The sequence below is a fragment of the Jaculus jaculus genome, chromosome 6 (genome assembly GCF_020740685.1).
Source record: "Jaculus jaculus isolate mJacJac1 chromosome 6, mJacJac1.mat.Y.cur, whole genome shotgun sequence".
Taxonomy (NCBI): domain Eukaryota; kingdom Metazoa; phylum Chordata; class Mammalia; order Rodentia; family Dipodidae; genus Jaculus; species Jaculus jaculus.
This window is the reverse complement of record NC_059107.1, coordinates 90,011,076-90,030,017: the sequence shown is the minus strand read 5'-3', so window position 1 is coordinate 90,030,017 and position 18,942 is coordinate 90,011,076. Positions and strand designations below refer to the sequence as shown.

The following is an 18,942-nucleotide window of genomic DNA, read 5'->3' as shown; positions in this document are numbered from 1 at the left end:
GAAGTAGGGATTTGAACTTGGGCCCGCTCAGGCCTGTGTGCTTATGCAGCAAGTGCTTTTAAGCGCTGAGCAAGCTCCTCAGCCCCTGTATTTGAAAACAAACTTCACTGGTGTTTTCACTTACAGTGAAGTTTACATTTAGTGCTGAAGTGACGTCTGGTGTTCTGGAGCTCAAGGAAGCAGGGGTGCACCTTATAGAGAAGCAGTATGTGTTGGACAAGCATTGTTCCCTTATGAGCACAGTGCTGTTGATGGGTCAGCGTCAAAATCAACAATATATGTTGGTAAGGTAGTCCGTAGACAGAAAACACATATAAATCAAGGTTTGGACTCATAAGTTAATGAATTAGTTGTGACCTGAGGCTCACAGGAACCTAACCTCAGATTTCTCCCAGGAACACTAGTGAAGTATTCACAAATCCACTGTTCAAAGTGAGTTTATAGGTCACAACTACCACAATGATGGAAATTGGCTATATCTATATCATTTTTTCTCTTCTTTTCTCCATGCTGCTCACTCTCTCCTTCTCTCCCTCCTTTGCTTCATTGAGATTTTATTGGGATTTTTTTCCCATTTTTTTCCCCACTCAGATAGTTGCTTGAGAATTCTATTGTCACTTGTATCATTTATACAATTCTGACCCCAGAAGGTGGCCAGCACCTACTCCGTGTCGAGCACCATCCCCTTGGGAGTACAGAGGTGAGTGTGACCAAGTCCTTGTCTTAAGATACTTCCTCGGCACCATCATGGCAGCTCTCAGGCAAGAACTTTATCTTAGTATTGGCTCGTGGGTAGGTTCCAAGTTTGAGGACTGGTTGTCCCATTCAATGACTGATGTTTGATTTGGCTCCTAACTCTACAGAGCTAGTTATGGTTACCCCAGAAAATCCTAGACCAATCAAGCCAAAGGGGGATTATGAAGTTTGGAAGTCTGGACCATGGTTCTATTGGTCTGTGGTCATGAAATAGGGACCATTCCTAGTAACTATTCCATGTTCCATGGGCTTCCTATTGTCGTGGAGTACATGGATATTGTCCAAGAAAATGATATTTCCAGTGTGAATAAAAGGCCTGGGGCTGGAGAGATGGCTTAGCAGTTAAGCGCTTGCCTGTGAAGCCTAATGACCCCGGTTCGAGGCTCAGTTCCCCAGGTCCCACGTTAGCCAGATGCACAAGGGGGCGCACGCGTCTGGAGTTCGTTTGCAGAGGCTGGAAGCCCTGGCGCGCCCATTCTCTCTCTCTCCCTCTGTCTTTCTCTCTGTGTCTGTCGCTCTCAAATAAATAAGTAAATAATTGAAAGTGAAAAACTTTAAAAAAAAAAAAAAGAAAGAAAAGAAAAGGCCTGCACAGGTAAGCTTGTAGATGGTCAGAGCTTCTTTGATTATATGTGAAGACCCAGAGCTTAATAAAGGGCCAAAGGAGGGGAAATATGTAGATCTACCACATAAGGTATAAGTAATGGATCATCCTTAGATGAGTGTAGTCATGGGTTCCTTTGTCTAAGGTCTGATGTAAAGGGAAAGTTATGAAGGACAGAGAAGAATGCAGGAAGGACCATTGTGTTGAAGAGCTCAAAGTTGGTACTGAAATCTAAGAGGTGTCCATGGAAAGTGGATTAAAAAATGTTCGTTAGGGCTGGAGAGGTGACACAGTGGTTAAGGTGCTTGCCTGCAAAGCCTGAGGACCCATGTTCAACTCTCCAGATCCCACACAAGCCAGATGCAAAAAGGCGAGGCAAGCACAAGGTTATACATGTCCACTAAGTGACGCAAGCATGTGGAGTTCAGTTGCAGTGGATGAGGCCCTAGTATGCCAATTCTCTCTCTCTCTCTCTCTCTCTCTAAAATGAAAAAAAGAAACAGTCAAGCATGGTGGTACACATCTTTAATCCCAGCAGTTGGGAGGCATAGGTAGGAAGGTTGCTTTGAGTTCAAGGCCACCCTATGACTACATAGTGAATTCCAGGTCAGCCTAAGCTACAGAAAAACCCTACCTCAAAAAACAAAAACAAACAAAAAAAGTTCATCATCTACATCTCATTTTCCATCTTCCTCCCTGCTAATGCCTGCTCTCTAAGACATTGTAGGTTGAGGTTGTAGCTCAGTGGCAGGCTCTGGATTTAATCCCAGATACTGCAAAAATAAATAAATAAGGGCTGGAGAAATTACTTAGTGGTTAAGTGCTTGCCTGTGAAGCCTAAGGACCCCAGTTCGAGGCTCGATTCCCCAGGACCTACACTAGCCAGATGCACAAGGGAGCGCACGTGTCTGGAGTCCGTTTGCAGTGGCTGGAAGCACTGATGCGCCCATTCTTTCTCTCTCTCTGCCTCTTTCTTTCTCTGTCTGTCACTCTCAAATAAATAAAAATAGACTAAAATTCTTTTAAAAACTAAATAAATAAGATAAAATAAAAAAGTCATTGTGAAACTGAGTGCTCCATGCACCAAGATAACAAAAACAGTGGGGAAAATGTGTTTTCATTTGCTGGCCCTAAGGTCCTCTGGGGCCTGGTTAATTATGGGTCTTCCAGAGTGCAGGGAGTAAAAAGTAGGCTAGTGATAGTCCAGGAACATAAGGAATGTTCTGGTTTTTGGAAAGATCACTTAGCTGATATGTGTAATGCTTCTAAGAATTGTGTTGTGAAGGGAAGCAGAGAAATGGGGCAAATGTCTAGCCAATGAAAACTGAAAAGTGCTTAGATGCAATAGAGTAAATGGGAAAGACAGAGAGGCATCCACACAGGGCATGCTATGTGCACAAGTAAATGACTCACTAGGAAGTCAGTGCTGCCAAAGAGAACTTTGTCTAGGCCACCTGGTGTCCCTCCACAGATGCTGTGATGTGGATCAAAGAAGATCACTGTGGTCATCTGAGGATGACCGGAGAGTCCTATGTGGAGCTTGGGTGAGAAGCTAGGCCATGGAAAGGGAAGGTCATTGGCATTGTCAAGAAAGACAAGTGCAAAGAGGTGAAGAAGAGATTGTTTCCTCTTGGTCATGGTTTTGAGGAGCTTTATCCTGAGCTCAGTTATATGAATTCACTTGCAACAGAGCCTGGGCATCTTCTCTACATCTAGTCAATATAGAGCTGGAGGAACACATGGCCAGGGCTTCCCCACACTTCCAAACTGTCTAGCCAGGACTGTCAATGACCCAATGGCTTCTCTGTCTCAGAGGGGGCCTGAGGCGTTTTTTAAAAATCACTTCCCCAGTTTGGATTGAGAGATGATAGATTCATAATGAGTATCTTGGTGTGTATAAAGAACAGAAGCTTCAGAATCAAATAAAACTTGATTCTGTTAAGGTTTCATACCTAACATAAGCTATTTCAATTTTAATTTTTAATAGTTGTATTGGATAGAGTATTTTTAAAGTAATGTCTACACTTTTTTCCCCAAAAAATGAATAGTTTTCCAGGCATGGTAACTCACACCTGTAATCCCAACTCCTGGGAAGCAGAGATTCAGGTGTTCACAGAAGGCCTCAGTTACACAGGGAGTTTGAGGCCATCCTGGGCTACACGAGACTCTGTCTCAGAAAAGCAAGAACAACAAAAACAGTCAAAAGATTTCTAAGCAAAACCTAAGTCTACCCGGCCACCTCTCAGTTCACTGCCTCCTCCTCAGAGATGTCACCGCTGTCAGCCAATTCTGCTCACTTCTTGATCTTTGTGTAAATGTGTGTGTGTGCGTGCGTGCGTGAGTGCACATGTGCACTTACAGGTGGGTGGTAATATATAGAAGTCACCATTCTGCTTCTTGTTTTTATCTCCTGAAGCACATTCCTTCAGGCTTGTTCCCCTTTCAGCCTCCTTCCTCTGTCTTGTCCACACTCATAACATATTGCTTGAAGGTTCTGTTACATAATATGATGGGCAGCAGGTTCTGTCTTTGGCTTTTCCCCACACTGCCTGGTCCCAGGAGCTGATCTACCCACAGGATAAATCCCTAGATGTGGATTTCTGGGTTAAAGGGCCTGTGTCCTCCCAGAAGTAGTCTCTGCTCATGACCAGTGTTAACCTTCCTTCAAAGATGTTTGTTTGTTTTTTCAAGATAGGGTCTTGCTCTAGCTCAGGCTGACTTGGAATTTACCATGTATTCTCAGGGTGGCCTCGAACTCATGGCAGTCCTTCTACCTCCCAAGTGCTGGGATTAAAGGTGTGCCCCACCACGCTTGTCCCACCCTCTGTGAACACCTTGATCTTGCCACATATAAACTTCCATGTCAGATGATGTTGGTCTTTTTTTTTCCTCCTGCTTTAATGAACTGTATTTGATAGAACTGGTCTGTATTTAAGGTTTTGCAGTATATATACATTGTGACCAACTCAAGCTGGGTAATGTGCCCCTCACCTCATAAGGTCTTTCACATCTGGGGCGTCAGTTAGCTCCTACACCCTTCCCCAGGCACTGGGACCTCTAGGGCTCTCAGCTACAGACAGAACCCAGAGGTGTGGGGCCACCTGCTGCTCGTCAGGGCCTTGTTCCCCAGGCTTGAGCTCCCACCCCTGCCTGCCACTGGATGCTTTTATGAACTCCTTGTCTCCTTCATGTTTTGATGTATGGTCTCTGGCATGAGAACCACTCAATGTCCTCTCTCACCCCTGGCTTTCTAGAAACTGTGTCTATATTTAGTTTGGTTGCACCACCCCGGCCCCCTTCCTGAGCAAGGGTATAATTGCCAGCCATCCAGGGGATGACAGGGTTCAGGCTCAGAGAACATGGAGGCACTGGACTTCTGTGGAATGGGAAGGTTCTTGTTTCTCAAAACCAAACCAGCCATACACAATTAGCTTTAGGGGGAAGGCAGGGTAGGGTGTGGATCTGCAGGGCAAAGCAAACACAGGCTGGGCAGGCTGGCTACCCTGACTCTTTGTGGGCAGACTCTAGATGGCAACCACATGTGGAAGTGCCCATAGAAAGCAAGAGCACAGAGAGTAAACTGGCCTCTAAGCCAGCAGGCCAGAAGATATCCATACTGGAACAGACATACCTAAAAGGCCAGTCCTGGGACCCAAGTCTGGTTCTGGGGAGGAGCCAGCCAGCGAGCCTTCCATGCCTTAAACTGACCCACCCTTTAGAGAGTGATGTTAAACCGCAGTTGTCCAGCTACGATCCTTTTCCTTTGTCTCTGAATTTTGAGGAGCCCAGGAAGAGTTGGTTGCCATAGTTTTAAATGATGATGATGATGATAATTATACTCTGTAAGTTTATAGCTGCTTTTTGCAATGCCTCCAAAATTGAGAAGACAATGCAGAGTCAGAGCATTGCAGGATACAGTGTGCAAATGCTCAGAGGCCAAGAGCCTGGCTGTGTCCTTCCCCAGAGCCAGCAATGCTCTTATCTCGACCCAGGCAGTGTTAAGGGGGTTTTACCCTCCTCCCCCTCTTCCATATAACTGTTCTCCTCTTCCTTCTTGGACTTTGTACTCCTAACTCATAAACTAGAAGCAAGAGTACTTGCCCCACCCCGACACACAGAGTATTTTGTTTTGATCCAGCTCCTTTCTCTCCCTTCTCTCTCTCGCTTCACTCTGACCCTCAGCCTTAAAAAGTGGTCAGTGGCCCTTTCCAGCCATCTGATATCTCATTAGGTTATTAGGTGGGATTTAGATTTTTTTAAATATTTTACTTATTTATTTATTTAAGAGAGAGATGCAGAGAAAAAGAGGCAGATAGATAGAGAATGACTGCACCAAGGCCTCCAGCCACTGCAAACAAATTCCAGATGCTTGCGCCACCTTGTGCATCTGGCTTATGTGGGTCCTGGGAATCGAGCCTCGAACTGGGGTCCTTAGGCTTCACAGGCAAGAACTTAACCATCTCTCCAGCCCAGGGGATTTATATTTCAAACGTATAAATGATTTGTGTGTGTGTGTGTGTGTGTGTGTGTGTGTGTGTGTGTGTGTGTGCATGTGTGTGGTGTATGCACATGGGTGTGCAAATGCACTTTCCCCATGTGTATTCATGTGGAGGCCAAAGGAGAAAGTCAGGTGTTCTCTATCCCTCATGCACATGTTCCCTTGAAACAGGGTTTCTACCTAAACTCAGAGCCCCTGCCCATCAGCAAGTGCCAGCAATTCACTGATCTCTACCCCATATCCCAGAGTGGGGTTACAGACCTGCATGGCCGAGCCCACCTTTTATTTGGGTTCTGGGGACTCATCTGGTAGTGTCCAGCCAAAGAGGCTTCGTGCTTATGTAGCAAGTGCTCTTAAGTGCTGAGCCATCTCCACAGCACTAAAAAAAAACCAAATGTTTCTTTAAAATGATTTATTTATTTGCATGCTAAGAGAGGAGAGAGAGAGAGGAGAGAGAGGAGAGAATGGATGTGCCAGGGCTTCTAGCCTCTTTACACATCTGGCTTTACGTAAGTACTGGGGAATCAAACTCAGGTTGTTAGGTTTTGCAGGCAAGCACCTTAACTACTGAGCCATCTCTCCAGCCCTAAAAAAGATCTTTAAACAAAATACACAGAAGATGGTGATGCTCCAAAATGTCTTTAACAATAAATTTGCAGCTGTGTGGAGGGGGGCTGTCCTTCAGTGAAGGTCAGAGGCAAGGACCCCTAGAATCTGAAGAAGAACAGGTGGGCCTCTGAAGGGCCCCTGGCCCTCCCGCTGGGGTCTAGGAAACACTCCTCTCCCCTGGGAATTGGTCGAGACGTTACCATGCTGCTGGGCTGCCCCATGGTGGGAGAACTTCTAGGTGCCTGTAGCCCAGCACGCCTCACAGGAAGAGCTCTGAGCCAGACAAGACAGTGGGTGGAGGAGAGAGAGAACAGCCCTCCTCAGACCCTGGGCAAAATGCCTGGTTGTGAACAAAAAGGAAATGAGAGTTTGTTCTGAATTTAAAACTTCTGGTGTGCAGTAGGTTTAAAGAATTGTGGGCATTTGTGGCCACAGGTGAAGAAGCCTCAAGAACCACAGGGGAAGGAAGGGAAGGAGGAAGGGAAGGGACCTGGCTCCCTTACTAGAATAGACAGACGTGGCTCCAGTGACCACAGTCTCATTCCTGGGGAGCCCTGACAGTTTCCAAGGTACTTCCATATTTTGCTGACCCTCAGGAAAGGGCGTTCCCTGAAGTGGAGGTGTTGAGGTGAAAGCGCCAAGACTTCTTGTTCCCACGAAGGTAGACACTGGCCCACCCCTCCGGCTCTCTGTGGACACTCACCACAACGGCAGGGCTGGGCCTTCGCTGGGCTAGACATGTGGCTGGCGCTATCCACCTCTGTCAGAACCCCGTATCTGCTACTGTCTTTGACTAGCAAGGGTTGAGGCTGGAAGGTGCTAGGGCTAAAATCCAACCTCCATCCCAAAGTCCCCTTGGCCTTGAGCTGTGGTCAAGGACCAGCAGCCTGGGACCATTTGCCTGAGGGCTCCATTTCATTGAGCACTTTGAGTTTCAGGGACTGAAAAAAATCTCAGAAGCTAGAAGCTGGGCCCTAGATCCCTAAGACTCTCAGATCTGAAGGACGGAACTTGTTCCTGGAGGGCTTCTCTACCTCTGTGATCCATCTATTAAACAAAGGGTCACACCCATGGCCTCTCAGGTAGACCCAAGGGTCTGTGACTGCCTGTGGCTACCGCAGAGCTTCACTCTGGTCTCTTCCCCAATGTCCATTTGAGACTGTTGATTGATGAGTGTGGGCATCCTAGCCGCTGTGTGTGTTTCCGTGCACGTGACTCATTTGCTTCACCAAGAATCACAGCTGCTCTCTGGCATTTGGAGAGAGGTGATGTCACTGCTCAGCTCTGGGATGTGAAGGGCTGGGGCTGGGCCTTTGCCCCCTAGGCTTGGGCATCTCCACACTCAGCCACGTCTTGGAAGACGCTGCTGCTTGTGCAGAAAGGGGGTCTGCCCTGCCTTTCCCCAGCCAAGTCGATCACATATGCTGAGAGGAGAGTGAGTCTATCCGTGCTGCTGTGTGGGGGGAGGGCATCAGAATCTACCAGGGAGGCATCATGAGGAAGACAGCCTCCTTAGAGCCTTCTAAAGCCTGTACATGTGGAATTGCTAAGGTGAGCCCGCAAGCTTAGATGGGTGCACAAGGGCATGGGCACACCACAAACGTACACGTGCACTACCCACAAATTTACATAGGATCGAGTTAGGTGTCACCTTTCTAGCTAAGAACTTTCTGATAGTTCTCTGCTCTTCCAGAGTCCTTGCTTCCTGTGTCTTTCAGAAGCCAAGACCAGACCCCATACTCCCCCTGCTCATCTGGCCTCTTCTTTCTCCAGGCAGGTTGTTGGGGTCCAGAGCTGTGATTTGACCTAGGCCTATCTTGTGCCTGTGCACACATCCATGCCCGGGTCACAAGGTGTTAGTCACAGATCTCTGACTCTGAGAGGCTGGATGCTGGAACTACCATTGTGGGAGATATTCATCAGTTTCATTATTTTAGAACATTTTACTAGGAAAATTCATTTGTTTATGTCCCAAATAATTTCCAAGTAGGGGCAGAGAGGGGGACGAGGAACTAGAAAAGTTAGTAAAAAGCCGGCCATGAGAGCCCAGTAGGCAATAAGGAAAGGAAGAGAGACTGGTTCCTGCGTCCGGCCCTGGGCAGAGAATGGTGCAGTGTTCTCTCCCACATCCTCTGGGAGAGAAAGCACATCTGCAGACCTCAAGGACAGGTCTCTGAGGTCAGTGACCCAGAGGTTGTGTTCTCTCTGCAGGCGGAGCATGAAGCGGAAGGCCCTGTTCACCTGTCCCTTCAACGGAGACTGCCGAATCACCAAGGACAACCGGCGCCACTGCCAGGCGTGCCGGCTCAAGCGCTGCGTGGACATTGGCATGATGAAGGAGTGTGAGTGTCCGTGGATGGGCGGTGGTAGGGGCTGGACTGGAGTCCACTGACCATTGTCACGCAGGGTTCTCCACAGAAATCTGCCTGTACCTGTGCAGGGACCAAGGGTAAAGCTGCTAGGGCTGCAGGGCAGAATGTACCAAGGAGTTTTTATTGCTGTTGTTTGGGTAAAGAGGAAAAATAATTGGATTTAGCAGAGGCTGGGAGAGACTCACCAGAGCCTCGTGGGCCAGAGCATGGGCACTGGACCAGCAGGAAGTCCTCCGCAATTCTGCCCCTGCTCTGCTCCCCTTGGGCACCGCTGTCTGGATTTGTACCCGGCTCCCCATCCTGATCTAGAACAGAACCTATGCCCTTCCTAGCTGTGAGCCTGAGGAGGTACAGGCAGCTCTCAAAGCCCTCTTCGCCTTGGAATCTTCGTGGAAGTAGGGAGAGAGCAGAGATCCAGAAGGACGTGTCAGGAGCAGGGGCAAGCCCCAGGTCAGGACTTGGAGAGAGGAGTTCTTCTAGGAGGAAGTCAACTGCCCCATGGCTGGGTGGCCGAGGCAGAGCTGGCCCTCTGGCTGGGTCTCCTCCTAAGGCTCTCATGAGGCTTTTCACTCCTGACCCCAGCTCGCAGTCACCACTGGCAGCTCTGGAAGGAGTTTCCAGGCCTTGGTTCCTGTTCACTCCACAGAACCATGCAGGCCTGGACACGCCGCTTGCTGCTACCCAGAAGCTGCCCCACCCACTCCTGTGTTTATGCTGGAAGTAGAATGTGGAGGCCCAAGACCTGGAAACCTCATGAGCCTTCTTCACACACTTTCTTAGTGAGGCAGGTTCTGCGCCACACACTCGAGTGGGCACATACAGGTACCCTGCCTCTCCAGAGCCTGATGCTCTTCAAGAAAGAGTCAGCCTAGAGTCCTGGGGCTCCCAGCATTTGAGAATGGACTAGGCTTCCAATGTTGGGGTTCAGTAAAGCACTGTTGAAAGCACTTAGAAATTATCTGAGAAACAGGGATGGAGAGATGGCTTAGTTAAGGCACTTGCCTGCAAAGCCAAAGGACCCCGGTTTGATTCCCCAGGACCCACATAAGCCAGATGCACAAGGAGGTATATGCATCTGCAGTTCGTTTACAGTGGCTGGAGGCTCTGGCGTACCCATTCTCTCTCTCCCTCTCTCTGCCTCTTTCTCTCTCAAATAAATAAATAAAAATAAAAAATCCAGCTAGGCATGGTGGCGTATGCCTTTAATCCCAGGATTTGGGAGGCAGAGGTTGGAGGATTACTCTGAGTTCAAGGCCACCCTGAAATTACATAGTAAATTCCAGGTCAGCCTGAGCTAGAGTGAAACCCTACCTTGAAAAACTAAAAAAATAATAATAATAAATAAATAAAAATTAAAAATCCAAAAAAATTAATGAAAAACAGAAAGAAATCATCTGAGAACCAGAAAGGGATAAACATCAGAACTGGGGTCAAAGAGCAAATTGGTGATGATCTGAGACTAGAATCCGATGCACATCCCTGATAGAGCCCTCAGGCCTCCACATAGAGCACATGCCTGGTAGGAAGCAGCATCAGCCCCGAGTGCTGAATCAGGGGCCCTGCCCCAGAAATACCACACCATGTGGTAGAGAATGCCAGGCCGAAGTGGATGCCCACCCCAAAGCAGCTTCGGGCCTCACCTGATCCTCCTCCATTGAGTCTCACATGCCCTGTCCTTCTCACACCCCCAGGGAGCTGTGCTGGGCTGTGGGTGGGTGGGCTTCAGAAACTCACCCAGAGCTACACTTAGAGCACAAATCACTGACTCTGCTCTGATGGGAAGCCTGTCTCCAAGAGATGACATTCCTGCCACAGAGCCACCCAGCTTTGTGTGTCTGGGCCTAGAATCCTCAGATTAGAGCCCTTGGAAATTACTGTTTGACCCCCTGCACTGTGTTTGTCTCCAAGGCCTTGCCTTCCAGAGACAAGTGTCTCACTACTTCCAAAACATTAGGAAAGGAGCTAAAAAACCCAGGCTTCCTTCTAGCCGAGGCAGGGAGGTGAGCCTTCCAGAGGGGGAAGGTAACAAAAGTAGGAAATGATCAAGAGAGGAATTCGAGTTTGTTGATAACCTGCTGTGTTTCCGTCAGTGTTGGACATACATTTTCTTCTTAAATGCTCTCAGCAACCCCTAAGCATGTAAGTGCTATTTGTATCTGCTAAGAAGGCTCAAAGGAATTAAAACATGCCTCTGAGCTAACAAAGCAATGGTATGAGCTTTCATTCTGATATAGGTCTAGCTTATGGGCTCCACCCCGGGGCAGCCCCTTAGACACACCCAATGCATCAGAGCACAATTTGTCTCCAGGTACTGCCTGGGGCCCTCGGGACAGGCTGAAGGGAGCTTTATCCCCACAAAGACTCCTTTGGCCTTTGGACTCCTTTTTGTCTTTGGGACCCAAGACATATCATATTTGAGACCTATCATTTTTTTTTTTCTTGTTGTTTTTGAGACAGGGTTGTACTATGCAGCCCAGGTTAACCTCAAACTCCCAACCCTCTATTTTAGCCTCCTGACTAGAGTTGAGTTCTTCCATCTTGCTTATGCTACATCCATCCTGCACAAAGTGACCTATTGCTTTAACTTGGATGCTTTTGCAGATGTGCATCTTTTCCCCCAGTGTCTTGGTGTTAGCACAGCACCCAACACATAATAGGTTTACTATGTGTTGATGAATGGATATCAGCTCCCTACTGTGCTTTTTGTAATTTTTTTAAAAGGTTTTGTTCACTGTGCTTCTTTTATCACTGCATCTTCACTGGTCTGTAGAGATTAGTAATATTATTCTAAACCTGCAACATGTTATGTCCTTTTCCCTGCTCTTGTCCTTAGACTGCCAGTGGCATCTTGAAATGTTTTTAAGTTGCTCCTGTTCGCAATCTCGACTTCCCAACTCAAGTCCAGATTTTATTTAATAAGGGAAGAATTGTGCATGGGAATTACTTGTGCAAAACCACTTCACACTCTCGAAGGACTTGGGAGCATGTGGAGAAAGCTACTGAGCAGCAGTTGAGGTTTCCCAAAGCCAAACACTGATGTTCACGGACTTCGGTCGTTGCAAAGCTCACCAAGCTCTTCGTTCTTCTAGAACCTAGTTCTGGGTGGCTTTTCACTTCACACAGGAGAGTAATGGCATCTAAGTGTCAACTCACTGGGAAAAATGGTGGATGAAATTAACAACCACTTTAAGCAAATTATTTTCTAAATCAGAAGAATCTGCATAGGAGAGACATATGGCTGATTCAGTCCCTAATCAACATTGCCTCATGGTGACCCTAGACAGGGATCCCTGTGTACAACCAACAGGACTCGGGGTTCCTCCCACAGTCCCTGCGCAGAGGATGGTGACTACAGTTTGATATAAATGATTGGGAAGAAATGTGTCATAAGGTTAACCTTGAATCTTCTTTGTCTTTTTTTTTTTTTTTTTTTGGTGTTTTGAAGTAGGGTCTCACTCTAGCCAAGGCTGACCTGGAATTCAGTATGTTGTCTCAGGGTGGCCTCAAACTCACTGAGATCCTCCCACCCCTGCCTCCCAAGTGGTGCAATTAAACCATACCTGACTTTCTTTGTCTTTTTCAAATAAATCTTTGGCAAATGTTGCTTTAATTGCTTACATCCCTCAGCTTTCCTATGTCAGGATTTGGTGCTAAGAGCATCTCAGTGAGCAGTCATGCTGGTTAGAACCAGAGGCACGTGGGCTTTGCGGTACGGCCACTCAGTCCAGAGCCAGACTGCCAGGTCTGAATGCAAGCTCTACATTTGTTTGTTAGCCCTGTCACTCTGAGCAAGGCACACAACTTCTCTGAGCTTCAGTTCTTTGTCTGCAGGTAGGAATAATAAAGTACTTGCCTTAAAGGATCACTATGTCAATGTCCAGAAAGCATTTAGAGTAGTTCCTGGCACGTTGTTATTAATCTGAAGAGATCATATGTTACTATTATTATCTTTATATTACACCAAAATTGATCAACAGAACTTCTAGCTACCCCCAAAAATCAAGAGCAATCTTAAGGCAAGAAAGAAACAACTTCTACAGGAAGGTGCTAATAAAAAGAGTCAGTACATAGCTTAGCAGAGTCGGAGACCAAAGCCATAAAAAGTCATAAAAGAATTCCGAAGCATACAACTCTGTCCTTGTCTGTCCAGTGGTGTTCATCACAGTGCTTATCGATGTTCGAAGTCAAAGCAAGTAGGTCAACTTTGCTAAGTTACTTGGCAGCTCAGCATACTATGTGCGACATTCCTGGCATAACAGGGCACAGGCAGCCTGGGTAGTCCTCTCTGATCTTCCCTGAGCCTAAGAAATTGACTCCTACATAGTAAACACAGTCTTTCTTGATGTGCTTGGTGTTTGGTGTCAGACTACCCAGCAAGATCCGTGACAGGGACCCCTCTGGCTGGCCTCTTCACAGGGTCAGGAGAATTCGAAGACTTGGCTCCCACCTTTAAGTAACCCACAAGAGACCTGGAACTTTTTAGATGTTCTCTGTAGGCATTTATTAAAACCTTTTCAGGTTTTCTCTGTAAACATTTATTAAAACCTGCACTAGCCATGAGTCCTGAAGAATGGAAGGCTTAGGTGCCAATGTGTGGAGATCACTAACTACTCCAGGCATGAGGACCAAGAGCTCCACGCAGATCGGGACAGGCAGTGAACACTGCAAGAGGAAGAGCCCTAGGTCGGTCACCACAGGGGGAATACAGCTCACACAGCTCTTGAGTAGAGAAGAGCCAGGGGACAGGCATCCAGTCCAGGTGGAAGTGGAGTGGCACGTATGAGCAGGTCGCATCACAGATCAGCAATGCTGGGTCCGAGGGTACTGGGAAAGGAGGCTGGAGTTTTAGCAAGAAGCTAAATCATGGAGGACCTTGACTTTGGTTTGGACTAGGTAAGCCATGAGAAGTTTCTGAGCAGGAGAATACCATCACAGAATCCGTAGAGGGGAAGATACCCAAGTGTACTAGGCTGAGAAACACATCTGTGGACATCCACAGTGTGGCTGGCAGAGCCAGACCTCCCAAGCTCCTGTCTCACGCCCACTCTGCCCACGCTTCAGATGGGCAAGAGAGACCAAACATCTGACCTCGGCCTCTGCAAACTATCTTCCCTTTCCCCTGGGGTGCTCTTGGCTCTTTCTCTCCTCCCCCACCCCACACTTGCATGACCTCCTAGGGACTGAGCAGACACTCTGTGGGAGGAAGGTTGGCAACTCTTTGGACAGGTGAGTCAGTCACCTGGGCGTGGCCTCCTCACAGCTCTGCTCTTGAGATGGTGGATGGCATACCTCAGCCCTGAAGGGAATGTTCCATCTTTCCTGAAGCCTTCTCTTTCTTGTGATGCTTGAGACCACGGTTGTTCACTCCCACCTTCCATAAGCACTTCCTCGCCCCCTACCAACTTCTCATTCTTCCTTTCCTTGAGGTACTGGGGCCAAGGGACATTTTTCTGAAGCCTGGAATCCATCCATTCTCCAGTTCTAATCTTTTCCCTGCTCTTGTGAAACCCCACAGTTCTGTGGGCAGATGCCTTGGCAGCCCAAGAAAACAACAAGTAGGTACAGGCTGAGGGCTCCAGTGCCCACTCCTGTCATCAGGCTCTGCAAGCCCTGGCCAGGAGGTCTGCTTGCCTGGCTGCTGTGCCAGGCATCCCTGCCCCAGCCTCGACCTCCAGGGCAGTTGCCTCGGCACAGGGTGGCAGTTGGCAGAGGCTCTCCCACAGTCAGCCCTGCTCGTGACTGGAGAGAGTATCCCAGATTGGGTTTGGGACTTGAGTCAAGAGGACTTAAAACTTTCCTTGATCAGAAATCACAAGACCAAGCAGGCTAGAGGACAGAGATGTTTTGTGGAGAACCAAAGTCTTTCAGTGTGGTCAGAGTAAACTGGATGGCTGAATTCCATGTCAGGAAACGTGGATGTGGATGGCCACAGAGTGTGCTTCTCAGCATCTCGCCTCTTCCCACACCGTGAGGGCCCTCAGCTGCTCTCACCCTTGCTTCACCCTGATGTCTCCTCAGGATCAGGGACCACTGTGGGTGGAGCAGGGCCTCACATTTAGCGTCTGTGCTGTGCCAAGTGTCCAGCTAGCTCTCCAAACTGGTGTTTTGAGGTGGTGTCTCCTCCCTTCCTCCTCTCACTCTTCCTCTTCCTCCTCTTCTTCCTTCTCTCTCTGTCTCTCTTTCTCTCCCTCTCTGCTCTCTCTCCTCCTCCTATTCTCCCTCCTTCCTTCTCTGCAAAAATGAGAGCTTGGAGGAAAATATGGTCCAAACTTCTCATTTTACAAACAAGGAAAAAAAGAACAAAAGCCTGGAGGGTTCAAGCAGTTTTCCCAAACTCCCACAACCAGTTCTTGAGAATCCAGACTTCCCTTTGCCAGTCCACCCCTCCTCTCCAGTCCTCTTTCCTCCTTGCACATGCGCCTGCCTTGTCACTGCAGACAACTCAGCTTCCTCTGCGTTCTGGAGTCGGAGCTCCTGTGGCAGCAGGGTCCCAAGGAGCCCCAGTGGTAGGATCTGGCCAGCCCCTCTCACACTGGCCCTTCAGCAGTGGAGTGAGGGATCCCGAAGGAGCTGCGGACCTTGCCACTCCCTTCTTCCCCCACAGTCATTCTGACGGATGAGGAGGTGCAGCGCAAGCGGGAGATGATCCTGAAGCGGAAGGAAGAAGAGGCCTTGAAGGACAGTCTGCGGCCCAAGCTGTCGGAGGAGCAGCAGCGCATCATCGCCATCCTGCTGGATGCCCACCACAAGACCTATGACCCCACCTATGCCGATTTCAGCCAGTTCCGGGTATGTCTGCTGGTCAGCGAGTGAGCCAAGCTAGTGGAGAATCACGTGTAGTCAGTGCATGGGGAACAAAGACGGTGCTGAGGGGCGGGGCCTGCTGGCCCAGGACCAGAGAACAGACAGAGGCTGCTCTACTGGCCAGCCTGAAGCCACTGCTGTCAGAAATGGGACCAAGGCAAGCAGGTGGCCCCAAATTAGGAAGAGTCTGAGACACTGTTTTCCCTTCCAGCCTCCAATACGTGGGGATGACAGAAGAGAAGACTGTTCAAGGCCCACACCCAGCTTCTTTGGGGACTCCTCCTCCTCTGGCTCTGATCTCTACACCACCTCGCTAGGTAAGCATAGCTTGATTCCACAGAGTGAGTGGGGAGAGGGTCCCACCCACCTGCACTTGGGCTGTGGCTGGAAGGGGGAAGCACCACTATGTGCCGTGTGCAGCGCCTCTTTCTCAGAAGGCTCTAATGAGACGAGGCTGAGCTGGGGTTCTAGCTGCCCAGAAATCCAGCATGGCCTCTTAGCCAGGCTCTGTCCTAAGCCCCCTGCCTGCCTGGCGGTGATCTCATTCTTTTAAATGATTATTTGGCCCTGGGCTCTTTGGAAGGTGAACTTGGAATGAGAATCTGTGGGTTCCTTGCTGATGAGCCCCCGAGGGGGCTGACTGCTGTTTCCTTGACAACCTGCCACCTCCAGCTCACACAAGAGTCTGAGAAACATCATACTTTTATTCTTTTGACTGTTTTAAAAAATTATTTTTCTTTTCTTTATTTGTTTGAGAGAAAGAGGCAGATATAAAGGGGAGAGAGAGAGAGAGAGAATGAATATGGGTGCGCCAGGCCTCTAGCCACTGCAAACTCCAGACGCATGCACACGCTTGTGCATCTAACTTACATGGGTCCTGAGGAATTAAACCTGGATTCTTTGGCTTTGCAGGCAAGCATCTTAACCACTAAACCATCTCTCCAACCCACTTAGAAAAATTTTTTTGTTGTTTTATGTTTGTTTATTTATTTGAAAGAGGCAGAGAGAGAGAGAGAGAGGGAGAGGGAGAGAGATTGGGTACGCCAGGGCCTCCAGCCACTGCAAACGAACTCCAGACACATGTGCCCCTTGTGCATCTGGCTAACGTGGGTACTGGGGAATGGAGCCTCGAACCAGGGTCCTTAGGCTTCACAGGCAAGCGCTTAACTGCTAAGCCATCTCTCTAGCCCTCCAACCCACTTTTGACTTTTTATACCTCCCTCTTTACCATCCTGCTCCATCTCTCCTGCCTCTCCCTTTCCTGTCCCTTTTCCCTCTAGCTCTCACTCAGCCTCGATGCCTCTACTTGGGGCCTACAGGAGAGTGGAGATGGAGCAGTTACAGCCCTCAGTTACCTTACTTCCAGACCCAGTGACACACCTGTGTATGAGTCCAGAGGGTGAGAAGGGGTCCCAATGCTAAGTGGACAAAGACAGCAGTTAGAGCAGACATATAGCCACCAGAAGTGATGAGAGGAAGGTGGTTAGGCATAAGAAGCCCTGGCCCAAAATTGGGTTGACTGGCCCAGGCCCTCCCTTTGCAGGGACCTCCCCCTCCCATAGGGTAATTCTGCTTTTGGCATAGTCATTGTCTCAGTGAAGGCCACAGAGTAGAGGCCTCACATTGCTCTGTATTTCAGCGCTTAATAATCATTTTATGTCCTCTAGGAATTTTTATACTTTTGATAAGTTAATTGACCTTTCTTTAGTCCTTACCCATACCAATGATATGTTCAGTGTCACATGAATTTATTTTAAAAAACTCAAAATAAAGTAAAATTTTGTTATTTAAAAAAATTACACTGGGCTGGAGAGATGGATAAGTGATTGGGGTATTTGCCTGCAAAGCCTAAGGACCATGGTGCAGTTCCCCACTACTCACATAAGCTAGATGCACAAAGTGGTGTGTGCACCAGGAGTTTGTTTGCAGAGGCTAGAGGCCCTGGTGTGCCATTCCCTCTCTCTCCTTTGCCTCTCTCTCTTTCACTTGGCAAATAAATAAATAAAATTGTTGCTACAATAAAAGTTCATTTAAAATATATATATATACATTGGCTGGAGAGATGGCTTTAGTGGTAGAGTGCTTGCCTGTGAAGCCTAAGGACCCAGGTTTGATTCACCAGTACCCACATAAGCCAGTTACACAAGGTAATAATTGCATCTGGAGTTTGTTTGCAGTGACTACAGGTCCTGGCATCCTCCTTCTCTTTCTCTTTCTCTCTTTCTCTCAAATAAATAAATAATTATACCAAAGTAATACATGTTCACCATAGCTACTTAGAAAATGTAAGCTAGGGCTGGAGAGATGGCTCAGCAGTTAAGGCACTTGCTTGCAATGCCTGATGGCCTCGGTTAAATTCCCTAGTACTCATGTAAAGCCAGGTGCATAAAGTGGCACATGCATCTGGAGGCCATTTACAGTGGCAAGAGGTCCCAGTATGTCCATTCTCTCTCTGTCCATCTCTCTGTTTCTCTATCTCTCTCTGCTTGAAAATGATTTTTTTTTTTTTTTTTTGCTTTTGTTTTTTGAGGTAGGGTTTTGCTCTAACCTAGGCTGACCTGGAATTCACTATTAAGTCTCAGGGTGGCCTCAAACTCATGGTGATCCTCCTACCTCTGCCTCGCAAGTGCTGGGATTAAAGGCATGCACCACCACACCCGGCAAAAATAAATATTTTTAAATGTAATTTAATTTTCTCGGGCTGGAGAGACAGCTTAACAGTTAAGACACTTGCCTGTGAAGCCTAAGCACCCAGGTTTGATTCCCCAGTACCCATGTAAGCCATGGTGGCACATGCATCTGGAGTTCATTTGCTTTCTCCCTCTCTTTGTCTCTAATAAATAAATAAATAAGTAAAATAAATTTCTCATTTTTTTTAAGGTAAGGTCTCTAGCCTAGGCTGACCTAGAATAAGTTCTAGGCTGGCTTCAAACTCACAGCAATCCTCCTACCTCTGCCTCCCAAGTGCTGAGATTGAAGACATGTGTCACTACACCCAGCTAAAATAAAATTATGTGTGTGTGTGTGTGTGTGTGTGTGTGTGTATGATCTTTAATCCTAAACTGCTGAAAGGAAATTATTGTTAATACTTTGATTTATGTCTTTCTTATTTTTTTAAGTAAACACATTCAGACATGGAATTGTGTGATGCAATCTGATGACTTTCTTTTCTTAATTATATATTGTACCAACATGTCATTCAATATAGTTCTTTTGGTTTTGTTTTTAAATATTTTTATTTATTTATTTATTTGTAAGCAGAGAGAAGACAGCCAGACAGAACGGGTGTGCCAGGACCT

General features: G+C 47.7%; 1 protein-coding gene across 3 annotated transcripts in view; it reads left to right on the top strand.

Annotated features, from left to right (window-relative positions):
• Nucleotides 1–18,942, top strand: part of Vdr (vitamin D receptor) — a 60,040-nt gene that overhangs the window by 25,951 nt on the left and 15,147 nt on the right. For all 3 annotated transcript variants that reach the window (XM_004668543.2, XM_045152108.1, XM_045152109.1), the window contains exons 4-6: nt 8,679–8,809; nt 15,444–15,628; nt 15,855–15,960. In XM_004668543.2, the coding sequence (XP_004668600.1) occupies nt 8,679–8,809; nt 15,444–15,628; nt 15,855–15,960 (422 nt within the window). The remainder of the gene's footprint in view (nt 1–8,678; nt 8,810–15,443; nt 15,629–15,854; nt 15,961–18,942) is intronic.